The 20,489-nt window shown below is 39.0% G+C and overlaps 1 protein-coding gene across 7 annotated transcripts in view; it reads left to right on the forward strand.

Moving 5' to 3' along the window:
• Positions 1 to 20,489, forward strand: part of LOC134212753 (uncharacterized) — a 394,317-nt gene that overhangs the window by 159,133 nt on the left and 214,695 nt on the right. For all 7 annotated transcript variants that reach the window (XM_062690878.1, XM_062690877.1, XM_062690883.1 and 4 more), the window contains exon 5: positions 17,048 to 17,151. In XM_062690878.1, the coding sequence (XP_062546862.1) occupies positions 17,048 to 17,151 (104 nt within the window). The remainder of the gene's footprint in view (positions 1 to 17,047; positions 17,152 to 20,489) is intronic.

Below are 20,489 nucleotides of genomic sequence, written 5' to 3' on the forward strand. Positions count from 1 at the left end.
TTCATTCGGGTATTCCTCAGGGGTTCCTCCCGGTATTCTCCCTGGAATTCCTTTGGATATTTATCCAGGAATTCTTCCAGAAGCATTCCTAGAAGAATATCCGGAGGAATTCCTGAAGGGATATCCGGGGGAATTCATTGAGAAATACTCGTAGGAATTTCTGGTGGGAAACCGAGAAAAAATCTGGAGGAATATCTGGTGGGATTCCTGGAGTAATATCCGGATGAATTTCTGGTGGAATAGCCGGAAGAATTCCGGGATGAATGTCCGTAAGAATTCCTGGACACATATCTGCTCGAATTCCTGAAGGAACTCCTGCAGGAATATCTGGGTGAATTTCCAGAGGAACATCAAGAGGAATTCCAGGAGGAATAACTGGATGAATTCCTAGAGGAATATCCATAGAAATTACTGTAGGAATATCCGGAGAAATTCCTGGAATAATATATGGACAAATTCCTGGAGGAATATCCGGAAGAGTTTTTGGAGGAATTTCCGGTGGAATTCTGGGAGAAATATCTGAAAGAATTCCTAAAGGAATTTCCGGAGCAATGTATGGAGGAATATCTGGAGGAATATCCAGAGGAATATCTGGACGAATTCCTTGAGGAATATCTGGACGAATTTCTGGAGGATTATCCAGAGGAATTTCTGGAGTAATATCTGAACAAATTTCTGGAGAAATATCCGGACGACTTCCTTGAGGAATATCCGGAGGAATATCCAAAGATATTCTTGGAGGTATATACGGAAAAATTTTTAGAGGAATATCTGGAGAAATTTCTGAAGGAATATCTGGATGAATTCCTGGATGAATATTCGGAGAAATTTCTGGAGAAATATCCCCAGTAAAATTTCGGCTTAATTATATTTTAATGCACTCTTGTAGAGTAAATAATGGTTTTCAAGAGCGTTATAAAACTAAAAAAAAATACTTGGAATCTGATTAAATTCCTTGAGGAATATCCGGATGAATTCCTGGAGGAATTCCCGGAGGAACTCCTGGAGTAATTCCTGGAGAAATATGCGAAAGAATTCTCGAAAGAATATTCGGAAGAATTCCTGAATGAATATCCGCTCGAATTCATGGAGGAATACTTGAAGCAACTTCTGGAGGAATATCCGGAGGACTTTCTGGGAATGCCCGAAAGAATTTTTGGAGGAATATTTTATTGGTCTTATTTCCCGTATTTGTTTGTATTTGTCCTATTTGTCTCGTTTGCCTTATTCGTCTTATTTGTATTATTTATTCTGTCTTATTAGTCTTTTCTTATTTGCTTTATTTGTCTTCCTTTCCTATATTAGATTTAAATTTATACGCATTTTTGGTGAATAGTAGTTTGCAAATGTGAATGCGCTATTTTCTAGTATCACGCCAGATGCAACAATGATCGCTCTCGCCGCTCCTTTCTTGCCGTGCGCCACGAGAAAATATGCTGTTTGCTGCTCTCTCTAAATGCTAAGTTTTGTATGGAATTTGGAAAACTTGGTTGAAGTAAAAAGACTTTCCTTCAAAATTTTATGCGGTTGCATATACCTACTTTTCATTACATCAAAATGATCGTTGGAAATTTTCAAAACTTTTGTTTGGTTTTGCAAAATACGGTTCCTTTATGCCTCAAATCATTGGAGAGGTTTACTGAGAAGCAAAAATTTCAGTTGCGCAATATTTCAGTATTTAGAGCTTAATTCAAATTTGGAAAATAGTAGGTCCACGGAATTCTATAGAAACATTCCTTGATAAATTCCAAAGAGATTGTTAGTGGCGATAAGCAAAATTCCTTTACGCAAGATGGACGGTTCATCCCTCTGAGTCATGTTTCCACGACTCAGCATTAATTTTCATGACTCTGCAACATCATGACCATTATAATTTATTCATGAAAATGCGAATTGATATGTGGAAACGCTTTTGAAGATTACAACTTTAGTTCATTTTTTTAAACAATATTAGTGTGATTTTTTATTTATAATAAAGCCTGTCCACATTATACTTCGGACACCCATCTTCCACCGCGATTTTTAAACATTTTTACAAACTATGGAGACAATCCATTTACATGACAGCTAAATCTTTCCGGTTTATGTGCTGCTTTCAGTATGTTTTAGCTAACGCCTAAATTGGTGAAATGGCGACAAATCGATTGAGCATTATCTAGCTGTCCGAAATCTAACGTGGACAGGCTTTAAGTTCATCACATGACTTCAATACCAAATTTTCAAAACGATTTATTTGCTTTTGTAAACAAAAATTCAAACGTTGATCAACACCATGAACAGGTAGCCGAAGCCTTCACCTACGTATTGATGGCGCTGATTTGCGTGGGAGTGCTATCAGATTCGTCAAATCGACGTTTAAATATTTGTTTACAAAAGAATATAAGTCGTTTTGAAAATTTGGTATTGACTTTAGCTCATGAAAACAGTATTCAAAAGCATCCTCTTTTGAGAACAGTTCCCAAAGGAAAGCTTTGAAAACATGATTCACGCATCATTGCATCCTCGCATTGAGTCAAATCCATCAAATTGAGAAACGTATTTTTTAGTATTTTTTGGGTAATCTTTCTTGAGGATGAATTCAAATAAATAGAATATATATTTAATGTTGCTGTGGCAATTGGAATACCTGCTGGTACTGTATGTACCACAGTATGTCTGGAAAATTCTTATAAGCCAGCTATAATAAGACATTGCGCTTCATTTTTAAAACAATCAATATTTTCGTCCATTATAATCGTCAACTGACTCTTAAGTCATGGATCTGGCAACGGATTTTTCCACGTGTGGATATGCTTGCGCGGAACAAAGATACGTCGCACTAGCAGTGCATGGACGACTACCACGTTTATGCATTGTAGGTCTTTGTCATTTGATACGGTGTGTAGACTATCCGACTCGATCACCGGCATGTGCATTTCCTCTCTTCATATCTATAAGCGTTTATGTCCCCGATACCGATTTTCACGTCCCGCAGTGGGCATCCGTCGTATGTCCGTTCCAGATGTGTATAGAGCGCTTCTTGCTCGAGTTCGGGCCTCCTTTCATGTATCGTAGGCAGTATGTTGATGGCGCTGTATACTATAGTTGATAAAACGGCCTTTGATCCTCAGCTTGCACGCACATCCTTGCGTTAATTGGCTGCCACCCAATTACGCGTTGGCGCATTGTTCCCAGCACTATGAAGCTTTGATAAAAGGTACCCACTCGATGTCCTTGGATTGCAAATAGAAGCTGCTCCTAGTTCTCACGTGTTTGAAAAACTGTAATGATGATATATTCCAAAATCCATATTTTTTGGCTGCAGGTCTGTAATCTTCATTTTAATAAAAAATATAACAGATGACACCATGAGTTATCAAGAGAAGTCATCGTATCGAATGCCCCTCAACTAAACTAAAAACGATTTTATCGAAACGGCTTTGAAATTGACTGCAATCGACATCTCATCCTCATTTTCTTTAGTCTAACATACACAAAGGCCGCATCACCGACAGAGGACAGACAGCAGATATACCGGGACCAATTCCTGCCATCGATGTTCGTCATATCTTTTCAATATCTCTGCTTCACATGAGCGAAAGAAGACGTACGACAATTAATCCGGAATTTAGTCTCCGTCTGGCGTTTGCCGTTGCATGCAGAAACCCTGACTACCGATTTGATTTCCCTTTTCATTTCCTGTCCTCCCTTGGGCCAATATTGTTAGCGCTTTGTTTCGGTCACATGAATTTTCACCAGACTGCGCCGTCGTCCCCACTCAATATTCCCACACCTCGCCTCACTGGCATCCGATATTAATTGAGAAAATTCCTAACTTCAGAGTGCTATCGACAGCTAACCGATCGACCGGAAGCAACGAACGTCCGAATAGTTTAGGTGTAGAGGATTTTTCCAGGTCTTAGCTGCAACAGTTGTCGGGAAGCGAGCGTACCCCTGCTGGCGAAATTCTTATCGAGATTCGATAAGCTCTCGCGCGACATGGCAGCAGCATGGTCATCTGGCGCTGGCTGTCCTGTTAGCGTTTTAGTTCAACAACAGAGCCGGAGGGCGGTGTCGTCCAACTAAATTGCCAGCATGTGCCGGAAGAAAGTGGCACGTGGCAGGACGAAAGCGGATATCGCTCGCCCGGCTCGGTTACGGAGAAAGTCATTTCCGCTCGACTCCTGAAACTGGATGTCGCCGGTCACACGGCGGCGATGGATGGTCGCTTAGAGCAACAACGATCATGATGATTATGGAGGATTTTGCAAATGTATGGTTGGGATTATGTGTGCGGCGTGATTCATGGAATTGCGTTGTTTATATTGCAAAACATTGGAATTTTATTCTGAGTATTTATTTATACGTTGCAGACACTTCATGAAGAGGCATGAATTGTTGATGACCATTCCGATTTCCGAACATAAAAATAATGATTTTTTTTTCAATTCAAGGCATGCGAGTGAGTATTGGGATTGAATTTCATTTTTTGGAATAGGAATTTATCTGATTTACTTCAAAGAAACGTTTTTGCCAAACTTCAGAGAATAATATATCATTTGCATGTACATGTATCTATCATTTATATTAGTATTTAGAATTGAATTTAAATTATTACGAATTTCAGCACAAATTATAGAATACTATAGTGCTTTTGTCATGAAATTGAATATAATACTGTAAAATTGCGATGCATAAATAATCCTATCCTTCAACTTCATCGCTTACTAAATATTTTGATAAACTCAATTGACGCCAACAACCTGCAACGAGGTTAACGACTATCCTTCCTTCAAGCACCTTCACAGTTCTGCTCTTCAAATTCACCCTTCAATTCATCAACCTTGACTCACCTTCCCCCGTTTCCTTTTTTACGAGTTTTTCGATTTTCCCTGCCAGGAAAAGGAAGGCGTGCGCCTTTCGGCGCTTTCGATTTTTCACAGCTGTGGCTTTTCCTTTCTTTTCCACTGGACCGCTTTCAATATAGGAACGGGACGGTTTTTTCGACAATAGAACAACGGGTGGACAACAACCTTCCAAGGTAATGATGATCGTTAAATTTCGTTAGCTACCTGTGCGGTGAGAACATGCGCACTGTTACGCAAAATGTGTTTTGGCTCCATTTTCGAATAGATTCAACAGTTTCCAATATTGTTAGGTCTATAGAAAACGCAGGAAAATATATGTGATGAAGAGGGGTGAATGCCGACACATGGTCGACGAAGGAAGTTCACATGTGATAATTTTTTTTTGAACGCTTGGTAGTAACTAAGAAATTGAAAAAAATACAGTACAATAGTCCAGGCTTGTACCACCCACTAAAATGTATCAAATTATTTTTGTTTTCGATTTGACCGATTTATAGCGAATAATTACTATTGTCGATAACAAAACACTGAAGAAGTTTTCAAGTAGAAAACGAAATACGTATCTGTAGATACAAAGTGATTATAGTGTAAGTACATGAAATAGTGAAGTCTTTTAACTTTGTCAATTTACAGCCCTATTCATTTTTCTAGATTAAAAAATGTACATTTCATTTTTGAGCTTCAATTTCCTGGGAAAATATCTTAATAGGAGTTAATTGCCTACTGCCTTATATATCATCTATGCATGTGAAACCATTTGTTTGCGAAACTGTGGATGATAGTTTACTTTCTTTTTAACGTTCAAAGGTATTGAGTATGTTTTCATGTTTGAAAGCATTAAAGTTTATGGCATCGTATGTATAAACTGTACCATTTATAGCCATTTATATTATCACAGAATTGGTTGGTTAGATCAATTTTCTCACCGAAATTCCAAAATTATTACCGGAAAGGTCGTCCGAGCCAAAGATTATATGTGCTACTGTGACGCTGTCCAATAGTTTTATGTTCGCATTTTATGGTCCTATTTCATTAACTAAAAACCAGCCACAGATGTTTGGGGTTTTGGTTCGACCGAAAAAAGGTGCCCCAACAAAACAATGTTTAACGAATAGTTTTATGACTATCTGACTCGTTTTGCTGTTATGAGCTTTCTAGGTTTTCAATGTTTATTCACTGTCACATAGCTCGATGCGGTCGCATCGAAGGGTGTAAGATGTGGAACCCTTTTTTGTTCTTTATTTTAAGTAGATTCGCATCTCCCAAACTAGAGTTGTTTGCACTGTGACATTATTTGAATTTAGATGATTTATAAAAATAAAATAAGAAAATTGCAATGTGGATTTAAGTTGTTACAATATTTCGGCAACGTTGAAATCCTAAGTGCAAATTAAACCTAAATGATTAGGACTTGCGTAAGAGCCATTTTAATCCAAATTACCAAATGATTGTCATTCCATTTTATTCATTTAGTTTACATTTAAAATGATAACACTGAATCAGCAATATGACGCCACACTACGCGGTTTGAGGCCACGTCTCTCTGTTCTCGGTTGCGCCCACGCTTGCGAAATCAGTTTGGACCTAGCTCGCTGTAACGAATACCATTTTTGCAGAGTTGCTGTCCAGCTTTCTTGTGACATGTCCCGTCCATCGTGTCATCCCAGCTTTTGCCACCTTCTGGATACCGGGTTCACCGAAATTTATTTGTGTGTTTTGCCTTTCTCGTATACCACTAAGTATAAGTAAAGGCTATATATTTACTTGATACTTCATGGGCTACAGCTCTTCGATGAACCTACGCCGAATGGAGTATCCTTCTCCACTGGACTCGATCCCGGGCCAATCGCTTCTAGTCGCATTGAACATTGAGCGCTCTCAGGTCCTCTTCAACTGCAAAAAGCCATCGTGTACGCGGCCTTCCACGAAGCCTGCGGCCTCTTCCGGGTTCTCTACTAAATATTATCTTCTCTTGACGTTCTTCCGGCATTCGAACAACGTGACCAGTCCACCGTAGTCTGCCGTGTTGAATAAGATTAATAATATCCACCTTTATACACCTGGTACAACTCGTGATTCATGCGACGTCGCCAGATACCGTTCTCTTGTTTACCGCCGATTATTGTCCGCAGCACCTTAAGCTTAAACACTCCGAAAGCTCCGTACAAGCCATACGTATAAAGCCACCGGAAGAATCAGAGTGGTATACAGCGCGAGATTTGTTTTCGTTTGCAGACTACGGGACTTAGGCTGGTTACGAAGTCCATAATAAGCCCTATTTCAGTCCATAATAAGCCTTTTCACCTGGCGGGTAACATCATTATCGCACGTCACTAATGTTCCAAGATACACAAATTCTTCTACCACTTCAAACTTTTCACCATCCAGCACCATTTCGCTACCACCACCACTAATGAACCTACGTTGATTGCCAGCGACCATATAAGGACTGTTCAGTTTATTGAGAGGACACTTTTACATGACGATATAAAACAGACAGATTGGTCAATTTTGATGGAGTTTGCTTTATCGTATATTATAATACACTGTCAATCAACTGTAATTTTTGAAAAGAGATAAAACAGTTTAAATCCAACAAAATGGCGCCTATTGTCAAAGCTTCTCGAATTTCGAGTAAACATGAGATTTCCAACACATTTTTTTATTAGCAAAATTGACAGTTTGTAAAAAACAATGAAAATCGGCATGTCCACAAAAGCACCAAGAAGATCGGATAGAAACATACTACCATGGATTTTTTCGATATCCAGAAACATAGAGTTTTTGGCACCCTGAAAACGGAATATAAACGGTTTTAGCTGTTGAATACCCAATAAATTGAAATTGTTATGAATATCGCAAATTTCTAAGTTGTTTCGTTGATAATTGGATTTCATTTCTAGAAAGTCAGATAATATATTCAATGAAAAACAAACATATTTCTAAAAATATTGTATAATAAACATCGACAATACAATGTGTCCTCTTTATAAACTGAACAGTCCTTATTTCGTTTTGCTGATATTGATCGTGAGTCCAAACCTCGCTGTCTCCCTCTTAAAAGGCACAAAAGCCTCTTTCACGGCACGGCGATCAATCCTGATAATATAAATATCATCCGCAACCAGCTTGCAGGCATTTCCTCGTCTTCCCATATTTTCGACATAATATGGTGCAGAACTTCATAAAGCTGCTCACTGCCATGTTTGAGAAGTTCAGCCGGGAGCTGGTCCTTCCCCGCAGCCTTATTGTTTTTCAGTTCATTAACGACTTTTTTAACCTCATCTAGTGTAGGCGACTCCACATCTTGTCCATCGTTGCTAATATTTATTCTGTCTGGACCGATGTACCGTCACTTCCACTATTCAACAAAGTCTCGAAGTGTTGCTTCTACCTGGCAGCCATTTCGGTTTTATCTGTCAGCAAATTCCCTCGTTGGCCGTTGCACATGACGGGAGATGGCGCTGTTTTTCTCCGCACGCCATTGACAGACTCATAGAACCTCCGCATATCGTTCTGCTCCATCCTCGCTAATTACTTGTTCTTCATATTCTTTCTTCTTCCTGCGATGGGTTCGTTTTTCGGCTACTCTTGCTTCCTTGTACCGATCTCTATTCGATCGGGTACCCGACACCAACATCTGGCTTCTGGCAACGTTCTTCTCGCCTGGTAATCTCTGCATTCCACATCGAACCAACCCGTCCTGGGTCGCCTCTGTGCAGTGCCCACCACTTCTCGTGCTGTTGTGCTCACCGCGCCATGGATCGGCTCCCATAGATCATTGATGTATTCGCTAACGTTGATTGCACTTATCCGCCGACAATCGCTAAATATCGTTCGCATCGTTCGCTGTGATCTTTCGTTCGATACAGTTGACAACCGTGATCGAATTTTACTGACAACGAGGTAGTGATCAGAGTCAATGTTCGGACCTCTGAATGTCCGCACATCGATAACATCCGAGAAATGGCGCTCATCCACCAGAACATGGTCTATCTGGTTGCAAGTTTCACCATTTGGGTGTCTCCAGGTGTGCTTTCGGATATTCTTTCGTGCAAAATAGGTGCTACTGATGGCCATCCCTCTGGCAGCAGCGAAATTTACTAGCCGTAGGTCGTTGTCATTGGTAGTTCTCTCTCTACCAATTATGGGACGGAAAAAGTCCCCTCGACCGACCTGAGCGTTAGCGTCTCCGATAACAATTTTTACGTCATGCTTTGGGCACTCTCCATAGGCTTTATCAAGACATTCATAAAACGTGTCCTTCACGTCGTCGGATTTATCGTTTGTCGGTGCGTAAACGTTGATTTGGCTGTAATTGAAGAATTGGCCCCGTATCCTTAACACACAGATTCGTTCACTGATGGGTTTCCACCGCATCACTCGCTTCATCTGCTTGCCCATCAATACGAAACCAACTCCATGCTCTGCTTTTCCGCCGCCGCTGTGATAGATGTTATACTTGAATGCAGTGTTGGTCGTGGGGTCCGCGGCTCGGAATTCACGTTCTACGGATCTAGGCCATCGGACTTCTTGAATAGCAGCCTCCAACCTTCTGCAGTTCACGAGCCAGAAGGCTCACTCGTCCAGGTTCATTTAGGGTCCTGACATTCCAGGTACCGAGTTTCCAATCATAGTCTTTATTTCGTTGCCGGGTCGGTTGCCAAAATAACGTTCTTTTTTCTTCTATCTTTCTTTTTCATGGTATTCGAGAGGCTTCAGTAAGCTATCTTACCGGGGTCGCGTTACCTACATCGCGCTGGTGGGACTGACACCTTAGGTATAGCTGACGCGATACACCATTTCGTTAATTAGGCGCTGTGTACCAGGCAGACGCTGTTTGAGCCACACCTCTCGGTGAACAGACGCTCGAGGCGTACCTTCTCACTCTAGTTGATGTCAGAAGGACAACAGTGCCCAGGCTGCACTACCAGCTAAGTACACAACCCTTAGCTGGCGGTCTTTTGTCATCGGACGACCCGTGGAAGCGTGAGATTGGAACTAGACCTGTGCGCCGCCGCGCCGCGCCGCCGCCGCCGGTGGTTTTACTCACGCCGCCGCCGCCGGCGATTTTGGGTCGGCGCGCCGCCGATCATAATTTTGCCACGCCGATGACTAATCGCAATAAAATAATCTTTTAACTTGAGTCGAGTCGAGTAAAATAAGAGACACTGAAGATGGCCTTACAGAGACGAAATGCGTATTTGTAAGACAATACAACGTGGTGGAATTGATTGGAATAGTAATAAACTCGTGTTATGATTGTTGTTGTTAGTTAGTTGTTAGAATGTTGTTAAGGTGAAACTCGTCAGAATTCAATTTCAAATCTACCTCAAGTGATGGTGCCTCTAAGACAGTGTGGTGACAAACATTGGATAATTAATTCTCGCTTAACTTTTCAAAAGGTCCTAAGTAACATTTTTTATCATGAATTAATTTGAGTACTACAATCAAAAGCTTTCATGTTGTTCTGTTGATTGCGCTATTCAAATTAATTCATGAAAAAAATGTTACTTAGGACCTTTTGAAAAGTTAAGCGAGAATTGGTTGGTTGATTAGTTGTGAATTTGAATTAGGCTGTATCTAGTAGATTTAATCTACTAAGTAGAATAATACAAAAAATGTTGAAATGGTCTTTGGAATTCGTCTAAGCCAAAACCTCATTCAGTCGGGCACCTAAATCTGTAGGCAGTGTTGTCCTACACTCTGTGCAAAAAATTCTGCTCTATGATTTTACTCCATCCAAACGATTTTACAATCTTAACTAAGTAAGTGCAACTAATAGAAGGCTATTTGAATTTTCTAAATGTCCATCGTTTAGATGGAGTAAAATCAAAGAGCAGAATTTTTTGCACAGAGTGTAAGACAACACTGCCTGTAGGTGACTCGCAAATTATGTTTGTTGTGGTACATAAGCTTTTGTGAAGGCTTGAATACATGCCCAAAGCGCCAAAACCACTTGGTAGGGACACGGCAGGTATTTTCGTCTGTTCGTCATAGTCTCGAAAACCAATTAAAGAGACGCTTTTTTGTAAAACTCATACGTACCAAATCGTAAGCTCAGGAGAAATGTTCTGCTATAGTGGAGTTCTAGCAAATGTACGTTGCTTTCGTTGGTTTTAGCCCATATGACGATGGACGGAAATACCTGCCGTGTCCCTATATTTCCTAGTAAATTCCTCCAGATATTCCTCCGAAAAGTTTCAATAAAAAACCTTGGAAAATTACTTCATGTATTCTTCCGGAAATGTCTTACAAAATTTCTCCGAAAATTCTTTCAGAAATTCCATTACGGATTTCTTCAAAAAATCCTTCACGAATTTCTTCAAGAAATTCTTTATGGAATGCATACAAAAAAATTGTTTCAGTAATTTCTACGAAAATGTTGTTAAGAATTCCTTAGGAGAATCGTTGAGGGATTCCTTCGGAGGTTTCTTTAGCGATTCCTCCGGATATTTCTTAATAAATTTCTCAATAAATTCCATTTGGAGTTTCTTCAAAAACTGGTTAGCAACTCTTCAATTTTTTAAAGGAGTACCTCCTCATGAATTTCTTCGGCAATTATTCTATTAATTCTTTAAATAAATTCTTCCCGAGATTGCATAAGGGATTTCTTCCAAATTTTCCTAAGGAATTTCTTTAGAGCTTCTGCCAGCAATTTCTTTAAAACATTCTTCGAGAATTCTTCCAGATCTTCCTGTAGGAATTCCATCGAAAATGTCTCCATGGGTTCTTTGCGAAATTCTTTCAGTAATACTTTCGGATTTTTCAGGTTAGTTGTTTAATTAATTTATTTTATTTTTTGAAAAATTCAATTAGCAACTCCACCGAAAACTATTTCATTATTTAATTAATTTTCAATGGATTTCCTGGAAGAAATCTAAGAAGGAATCCGGGAGGCTTTTCGAAGAAAATTTTAAGGAAACCCCTGGTGAAATATCCAAAAGAATTCTTGGTGGAGTTTTTTTTAGATTATTCAAGGAAATTTTTTTTAGGACCTCCTCAATGAATTTTTGGAGAAGTTTTTGAAGAAATTCCTGGAGCGTTTTGTGCAGGAATTTCTTAATATATTTCCGAAGGCATTTTTAAAAGAGAGCCTGAATGGATTTTCAAAAATAATTCCGTTTAAACTACTTTAAGAGATTTTGAAAGTATTTCTAAACAACTTTCCACAAACCACGTAGGCCGAATTTTCACATTTTCAAACCCACCCTCCTTTCCCCCCCAGTAGACTTTTCCAAAACCCCTTCCCCACCCCCTTGAAGTCTACGTAGACTTTTTCAAATTTAACAAAATGTCATAAGTGATTGGAAAAAAATTGGAAATCAACCACGTTTTCAGCAATTCAGATATACAAATTTCAAACCTAACAAAATCAAACTGAATTAAATCCAACTCAATATCAATTAAAAATTCAGAACGAAATCAAATTCAATCCTCTGTCCATAGCTCGTGAAACCAAATCTCGAAGCCAATTAATTTAATTTCTGTTGGATTTGATTCCTCCTAGAGGTGTGCGCCACCGCCACTGCTTAAAATCTGTCACGCATCTGAATTATAACTCTGCATACCGGTTCAAATTTGTAGAAAACCCAAGAATTTTCAGAATCTCGAGTTGAAATTCCGAGAACGTAAAGTCTACATTCCAAAAAGTTTGTCGTAGAAATTCCATAGAATTTCCTGATTGATAACCTTCAAAGTTTCCAGGTAATATTCCAAAGAACTCTCCGTGATAATTCCGATATTTTTCTTGAAAATTCCATTCCGATGAAATCTCAAGAATTTTTTCTAGATTCCAAAAGTTTTCCCGTTAAAATTTTGAGTGATTTTCCGTTAAAATTTTGAATTATTTCTCGTTGAAACCATGCTAAAGATTTCCTACGATATTTTGACATTTCTTTTTGCAAAGTAGAAGCGATTTCCTGAAGAAATTTAAAAAAAAATCCTATGGACATTCCAAAGAGTTTTCCAGAAAATTTTCGGTGGAAATTATGGAGGATTTCAGTTGAATTTGTAGTGAATTTATCGTAAAAAAATAGAATAAATTTTCATGAAAAATACTAATGCTTTCTTACAAGAATTGCAATAATTTTTTTGTGAAAACTCAAAGAGTTTTGGTGGGAAATTCAAATAATTTCTCGTGAAAGTTTTCAATTTCTTTTTCAATCGATAATTCCAAAGAATTTTCATAAGAACTGCAGAAGAAATTGCCGTTGACTTTCACAGAATTTCGCTTATATGTATGTCAAAAGAATTCCTCGCGAAAATTCCAAGGATTTCAGAAATTAAGAAAATTTCCCGGGGACATCCCAGAAAATCTTCAGTGGAAATTCCCCTTGAAAGTTTCAAAGAATGTCTTTTGGAAATTCCAAAGACTTCTTCTTGGATATTCCAAAATGCTTCCTTTGTAAATTCTAAATAATTTTTCGTCGAAGTGCGATATAATTCCCCGTGTAAATTCTAAAGAATCACTAAAAAAGTTCCTGCTGAAAATCAAAAGATTTTTTAGTAGAATCTACAATGTAATCAATGTAATCCAAGTGGAAATTTTGAATTTTTTTCGAAATCTTTTATAGAATACTTTGGAGAATTTTCTTGCTCAACACAGAAGAATTTGCTGTTAAAATCATGATATTTTTAAGCCGTAGTTCAGACTATTACTTCAGTGAAATCCATAAGAGTTTCGAGAGATTATTTCGGTAAAGTCTTGCAAAAAAACGGAAAAATAGAAACAAACAAGTGAACTTCGCACAAAGCTGCCGTATGAAATGTTTTCGAAAAAAAAAAAATAAAAAAAGTCTACGTAGAATTTTCGTATACCCCCGCTCCCCTTCGTAGACTAACGTAGACTTTTTCGAACCCCCTCTCCCTCAAGAGTCTACGTGGTTTATGGACAACCCCTAAAGGAATTTCTGAAGCAACATTTGAAGGAATTTCCGGAGGAATTCTCAAAGGAATTTATGAAGAAATCTCTAATGGTATTTCTGAAGTCATTCCTAAAATTCTCCAGATTTTTTTTTGTAATTCTCCAAAAAAATCTTATGGAGATTCGTCCAGGAATTCCCTCGGATATTACCTCAAGAAGTTCTACAAAAACTCCTCCGGGAACGAATTCCAGAAAGGCTTTCGAAAATTCTCTCAACTATTTTCGGAAATTCCTCTCAGGAATTAGTTCGGAAAAAGTTCCTTCAGAAATTTGTTTAAGAAAACCTTGGGAAAATCGTTGAGGTGTTTTCCCGAAAATTCCTCAAGAAATTCTTCTAAGAACTCTTTTGAAATTCCTTGAAAAGTTCTAGGGCGAAATTTCCTTAAGAATTCCTGAACAAGTTCCTGAAGGAATATCCGTAGAAGTCCCTGCAGGTTTTTTTTTCCAAAGTAACTCCTGAAGAAACTTCTGACAGTCTTAGATACCTCCGAAAATTCCTTTGGACATTCTGTCAAGACTTCGTTCAGACATTCGGATATACCTTCTAAAAATCCTTCCTTTTTGAAATATCTACAGAGAATGTTTTAGGAGTTCCTCAGGAAATTGTTTCAAAATTCCAAATCTCTAAAAACTCCTTCAGAAATTTATTAACGGATTACTTCGGAAATTTCTTTCAGCTTCGGAATTTTGCTTTGGAATTTCTTTTAGGGATTCCTCTAGGAGTTCCTTAGCAAGTTCCTTGACAATAATTGTTCCTCCCATAGGAATTCTTCCAAAACTACTTTAAGCAATTCAATATAGAATTTCTCAGGGTAATCCTTTGAAAATTCCTCCAGAAATTTTTTGGTAACTTCATGACGCTACCTACAGACACTGACAAAACTAATTCTGTACACATCGTTGATTCGTCCAGTCGTCCTGTACGGCCATGAATCATACAAGAATATTTTATGTTTTACTAAAGGAATTTCCCAAAGAGAACCTGAATGGATTATTCTTTCTGAAATTCTGCAGACATTGTCATAGGCTTTTAAGAAGGAATTCCTAATGAAATTTACTGAGAAATGCCTGTAGAAATTTAAAAAAAATCATAGTTTCCTCCAGAAATTCTTTCAGAAACTTCACCAAGAGCTTTGTTGGCATATTTAGGCAAATTTCAGGAAAATTTTAGATTTTTTTCTGAAACTTAGTTATTTTGAGATCAAAACGACTGAAATGTATCTAAATCCTAAATTGGAAATAACTTTTGAAAAATGTTATTACCAATTTGTTCTATGACACCGAAATCTAATTCTTAACACTTTGGGGTCACGAAAAAATTTATTGTTAAAATTTGATTAATCAAAATCAAAGAGTAACAATATAGTGGTAATTCAAATAACATTTTGAAATCATGTATTGGTTAGTATCACCGGCTATTGACTATTTTGAATGTGCTGTTTGGTGATCGGCAAACGCAGAATATTGCAATTTTAATCCACTGAAGTCGATTTTTATACGGGCGATTCCTACCGTGTGAATCAAACCGCGTTAATCCAAAAATCCACGGTAAAATTGATTTTTCATCCACGCCGGTTCACGCCGCCGCCGCCGCCGCCGATAAAAGTCAACGGCGCGCCGCCGTGACGCCGCCGCCGCCGGGGCAAAAGTGACCACCACGCCGCCGCCGCCGATGATATGACCGGCGCACAGGTCTAATTGGAACTTGTGAGCACCAGAGCTCTGTTGGGCGCTCCTTCCTTGTAGTCAACCCACCATTTTTGTCCCCGAGATAAATTATGTGAAATCCCGCGACCGATGATTTCCGAACCGATCAACACCTTTACACCTGATATCAATATTTTCCTAAAACATTCGTTTACGTTTGATTGAATGGTATGTGTAAAACATTTCTTTGAGCTTTTAATCTAAATAATGTTCTATCCTAGTTTCATGGCAGTCAGAAATATTTGTTTTCGGCACAAGGTAAATCTCTTTTTTGATTAGGATATTTACAAAAGGCAATATAGATGTTCCTTCATATTTCGCAATCCTTCTGTTGTAATGCAATTGACCCCATTCTTCTCGCCGCACTCATATAGCTTCCTCCTAAGGACGATGGAAATAAAGAGATAATTAGTTTATAGAACACCACGAAACGAACCTCCCAAACTGCTCGCTTGTCTGTCCACATGTCCGTAATTGTGTTATTTACGAACTGAAATGGTCGCTAATTAAGTGTTAGCTTGGAAAATGGGTTTCCCTTTAGCGGGAAGTTACACCAATGCAATGTGGTGAGAGAAATGCGCTTCGCTGCTGCTTGACAAGCACGCACCAGCACAGCACCACGACGACGACAGCTGCCGTTTCTCGCTCGAGTGTGGACCGATTAAACGAGGAGGAAACTAACAAACTCATCATAAGCACTGCTACGGAAGCCGGAGGTAAATGCTTTGGCCATTGGGGACATGTATGCAGCGTGCGGCAACGGATTGCCATCGTCAGTGTTAGCGCCGGCACTGACGTACCCATGTTGCAGTTGCATTCTGCAGTGAGTGACAGCATGGCCTGCATGACCCGAATACGGAATGATCAAAGCGGTCAATAACGACGTGCTGGTCGATATTGATTGACCGAGCACACTGAATAGTGCACGTTCGATGGGGAAAATCGAAGGCAGATTAAATTGAGGTCCTGCTGATAAGCCACAGGCGCAAAACTGGCGGCAAGTTTGGTTTTTAGGGTGACACGAAACCACGCAATATGGGCAAAATCGTGATTATCAAATTCCAAACCAGAGATATATATCGCAAATTATACTATATTGGAAATTTTCAGGGAATCAGCCTGAAGATAGTGATCATATATCAAGAACCGATTTAACCGTTTTTAACATCCATTTTTACTGGATCATCCTAAAGCACATGTGTATTCAAACGATATCTTCTCATCTGTTCAAAGTTCTAACCGTAGCCTGGCCGAAAGATATAATCAGTGAAGCAATAATTTATTGAACTCCTTTGGTTATCTAGCTCTATAACCGACACATCCGCCTCTAAATATGTGTCGGTGAATATCTAGTTTCCCAACCATCTAATTATGTTTGACGATAATAGTATTAAAGCTTATGGGTGAATTGTAAATGTTTCCTCTACATGATAACTAGCTGCTGCGTGAAATGTGGGTGTAATCAGCGGGTGTTCCTTTTTCTTCGCTCGATACTTCGGTCTTCGATGCCACCAGGCAATGCAATGCACTAATCATATGTTTCTTAATTTATCGAACTCACTTTCAGATGTTCCGGCAAGAACCACTGTAGCTTTGTGTTCGCTCAGGATCACCCGTTTGCCGTGGTGTGGAAGGAAGGCACAGTAAGGGTGAAATACATCTGCATGGACGGTAAGTCATTGCATTTAATTTGGAAATTAATTATTTCTGTGGAAGTGCTTGGCGTCGTTAATTTGATCAGTTTACAAATAATGCATCTAGGTTTTTTTTTTCATACAAACTAAGTTGAGATCTTTAGCGTGTTTTGTTGTTTTCAGAGCGGCAAGACTAACATAACAAATAACTGATCGACACTGTTGCCAATTGAAGTTTTAAGTTGGGTTAGGAAGGCCACTGGAGGTCCTTCATTTAGCGCCTTTTCTGACATGTTGTAGTGCACAGGCACATTGAGATTTCAAGAAACACCCGGTGATCATGTGTCAAGAAACACAACGGCGATTATATAGTAGGGGTAATGACGACTTTGGCAGGTATTGTTCTATTATTGTCGGGGGGGTTTTCTATAACTAATAATGCTCAATTTTGGCCTAAACATTCTTTGCATATCAAAGAATATTGTGACAATAATACTGACAATAATAGAACAAAACCTGCCAAAGCCGTCATTTCCCCTATGTCAATTACAGATTAATTTAAAAAAATCATCATCCTAATAATGCTTTAATAATAGTTCAGCCAAAAGATACATCCCAGTTTACTTTATTACTTCATATCCTCAATCGGTTCCAATTTCAATTCCAACATTCACCCTTCTTGTTCGTCAAATACCCATCCTGATAGTCACGAACGTGTGTGCACAAATAAACAAACACAAAACGATTTCTCCTGCTTTTGATAATCGTCCGCCGCCGAGTGAAATAGATATGTATTTGCTTATGAAATTAACTGTGCTTTGCGAAGATGATGAGTGTTTAGCGGCTGGCAGTATCCTCTTTTCCCACCCAACAAATCAACGCTGAGAGCTTAATGGTTGTTCTGATGTAAACCTTTCAACGGCTTACCACGGAATCACTGATTGGCGGATTTAAGCCAACCAAGTTGTAAATCTTTGCCACACACTGCGAATGGTTGAGGTTTTACGTACAGAGATAATACCCGTTTGGTTGGAAGTGAACAGATTATGAAGTGGGGCATAGTGATCTGATTTTCGGGGAGAACCATTTTACCCAACGGCGCTGCAGCGGTTGTGGATTAACATTTCCAGCTTGCATAATTCATCGGCACAGATTTCATAGTTCAATGAGAAGTACAACCCGTCGGTTTCCATAATCATTCCTGTCTAGGGTTGTGGTGTATGTTCCATTTCGTTGTCCAATTCCTGTCATAGGTTCTAAAACCACTGAAAGCACCATTCGTTTGCTTAAGCTCCACCATATCAGACAATCCTCCTGAGCCAATGTTCTAAAACGGACTATTATAAGACGGTAATACGACCTTCAACGAAAATACCTTCCGCATCTCTATGGTTACAAGCTACCGCCAGTCGATCAGAATGTCAACGAACATACATTTCATACGGCAGTGAAGTGCCCCGCATATGTGAAATGGAAATGAAAAATTCATACACCTACTTTACAACCCACACCGGAATATTTCATTCGGAAAATTTTGCTATAATCTGTGTTTAACGTCACCCGGTGCGGTTTTGCGGCAAACGATAAAGCGACTGAAGCAAACATATACGAGATGAGTTCGGTCTGCACTGCGCCGGTTGTTTTTCGGCGTCTCAATGTCTGGTGAAGATACATACCAATATCCTTTGTGCCTATCGTCTATCGTTTCGTGGATGTACGTTCGACAGTCAATGCATGGATCGTATTTCACACAGTTTGGCTTTTTTCTGCGATACCGGCCGGTTCCTTGTTTCATAAATTTACGAAAAAAGTGTAGAGACAGAAAAATGTATTACTGCCTAAGGACGTATTATTGCTGTGAATGGATCACGGTACTGTTTGTATGCCTTTGTTGATTGAAATCATGCTAAATACCTATGTGGATCAGTTTTATGAACCATAAAATCCATGAAATTGACGATTATCGATTGACATATACCTATGTATAGAAGGATCGGATAATCATCAATAGAGAAATCTTCATCATTCTGTTAGAAGTAGAATGTAAACTGTATTTATCGACCCAAAATTCTGTATGGTCTACCTACATAAGATTTCTTCTTCTGCTTCTATGGCTCAACATTCCAACTGGAACTTGGCCTGCTTTCCAACTTAGTATTCTATTAGCATTTCCTCAGTTAGTAATTGAAAGCTTTTCTAGGTCCGCCATTCCATGAGTTTGTACCTTGTGTGGCAAGTACAATGGATACACTATGCCCAGGGTGTCGAGAAAGTTTCCAGCCCGAAAACATCCTAGACCGGACCAAACATCGAACTCGCCATCTCCGGATTGGCAATCCTACGCCTTTGCTCGCAGGCTACTGGAGACCCCGACATAAGATTTACTTTTCATCAAATAAAACAAATAAGCGAAACCATACCCCATGTCGTTTGTAAGAAATGTCTTCAGCTTCTGCACTATGCACTATGAAGATCCTCCATATCAGACGGTGGTCACAAATAGTTTTGGAGTTGAATGTTTTGCAGTAGCATTCTTGTAATAGAATTAACATGATCTTCTTCTTCTTCTCCTTCTATGGATTCCGATTGGAACTAAGCCTGCTTTTTAACTTAATATTCTATTAGCAATTCCTCAGTTATATAACACATTCAGGCCCATATTTTTGTAAGCGGTATTACCCAGTAAATTCGATATGTTCCATCTGTTTTCATGAAGAGAGGATAAAACAAGTAAAAAAAAAATTCCGGGATGTACTAGATCATCCAAAGTGTCCTTGAGTCCAGAATTGGCGATCTACAGTTTCTATGCGAGGTTATTTCGTCACTCCAAGCTTGGATATATATTCAACCATATCCATAATATATTCCTAACAAGGGCGTAGCCAGAGGAGAGCAGGGGGGCCGTCGGCTCCCTTAAATGGTGGAAAGATTGAATGGGTACTGAAATGAATTCCCTTAAACATGTGTACTTTACGTTCCAATTATATTCACAAATAGGTGGTTGAAATTCAAAAGATTCCCAAAAACTTAATAGGGTATCCAGGATTCATAATATATGAAAGTTCAAAACAACTCGGAACATTTCGGGCTCAAGAATTCTCTAAATTCCTCCGGAAAGTTATCCGCAAGTTCCTCTGAAAATCGATCGAAAATCCTTCTCGTTTAATCGCTTCTTATCTAGAAAACCGTCACAATTCCTTTTTTTGAACTTCATGAAGAAATTCCTTGAAGATTTCTTTTCTTCCCTCCAAGTTTTGTTTCTAGACATTTCTTCGGCTATTCTTCCAGAAAAAAATACGGCATTTCCTTCAGGAATGCATTCGAGAGTTCCTTCAAGAATACATACGGAATTTCCTTCCAAAATTCCACCAGATG

This window comes from Armigeres subalbatus, chromosome 2 (assembly GCF_024139115.2).
Source record: "Armigeres subalbatus isolate Guangzhou_Male chromosome 2, GZ_Asu_2, whole genome shotgun sequence".
NCBI classification, from domain to species: domain Eukaryota; kingdom Metazoa; phylum Arthropoda; class Insecta; order Diptera; family Culicidae; genus Armigeres; species Armigeres subalbatus.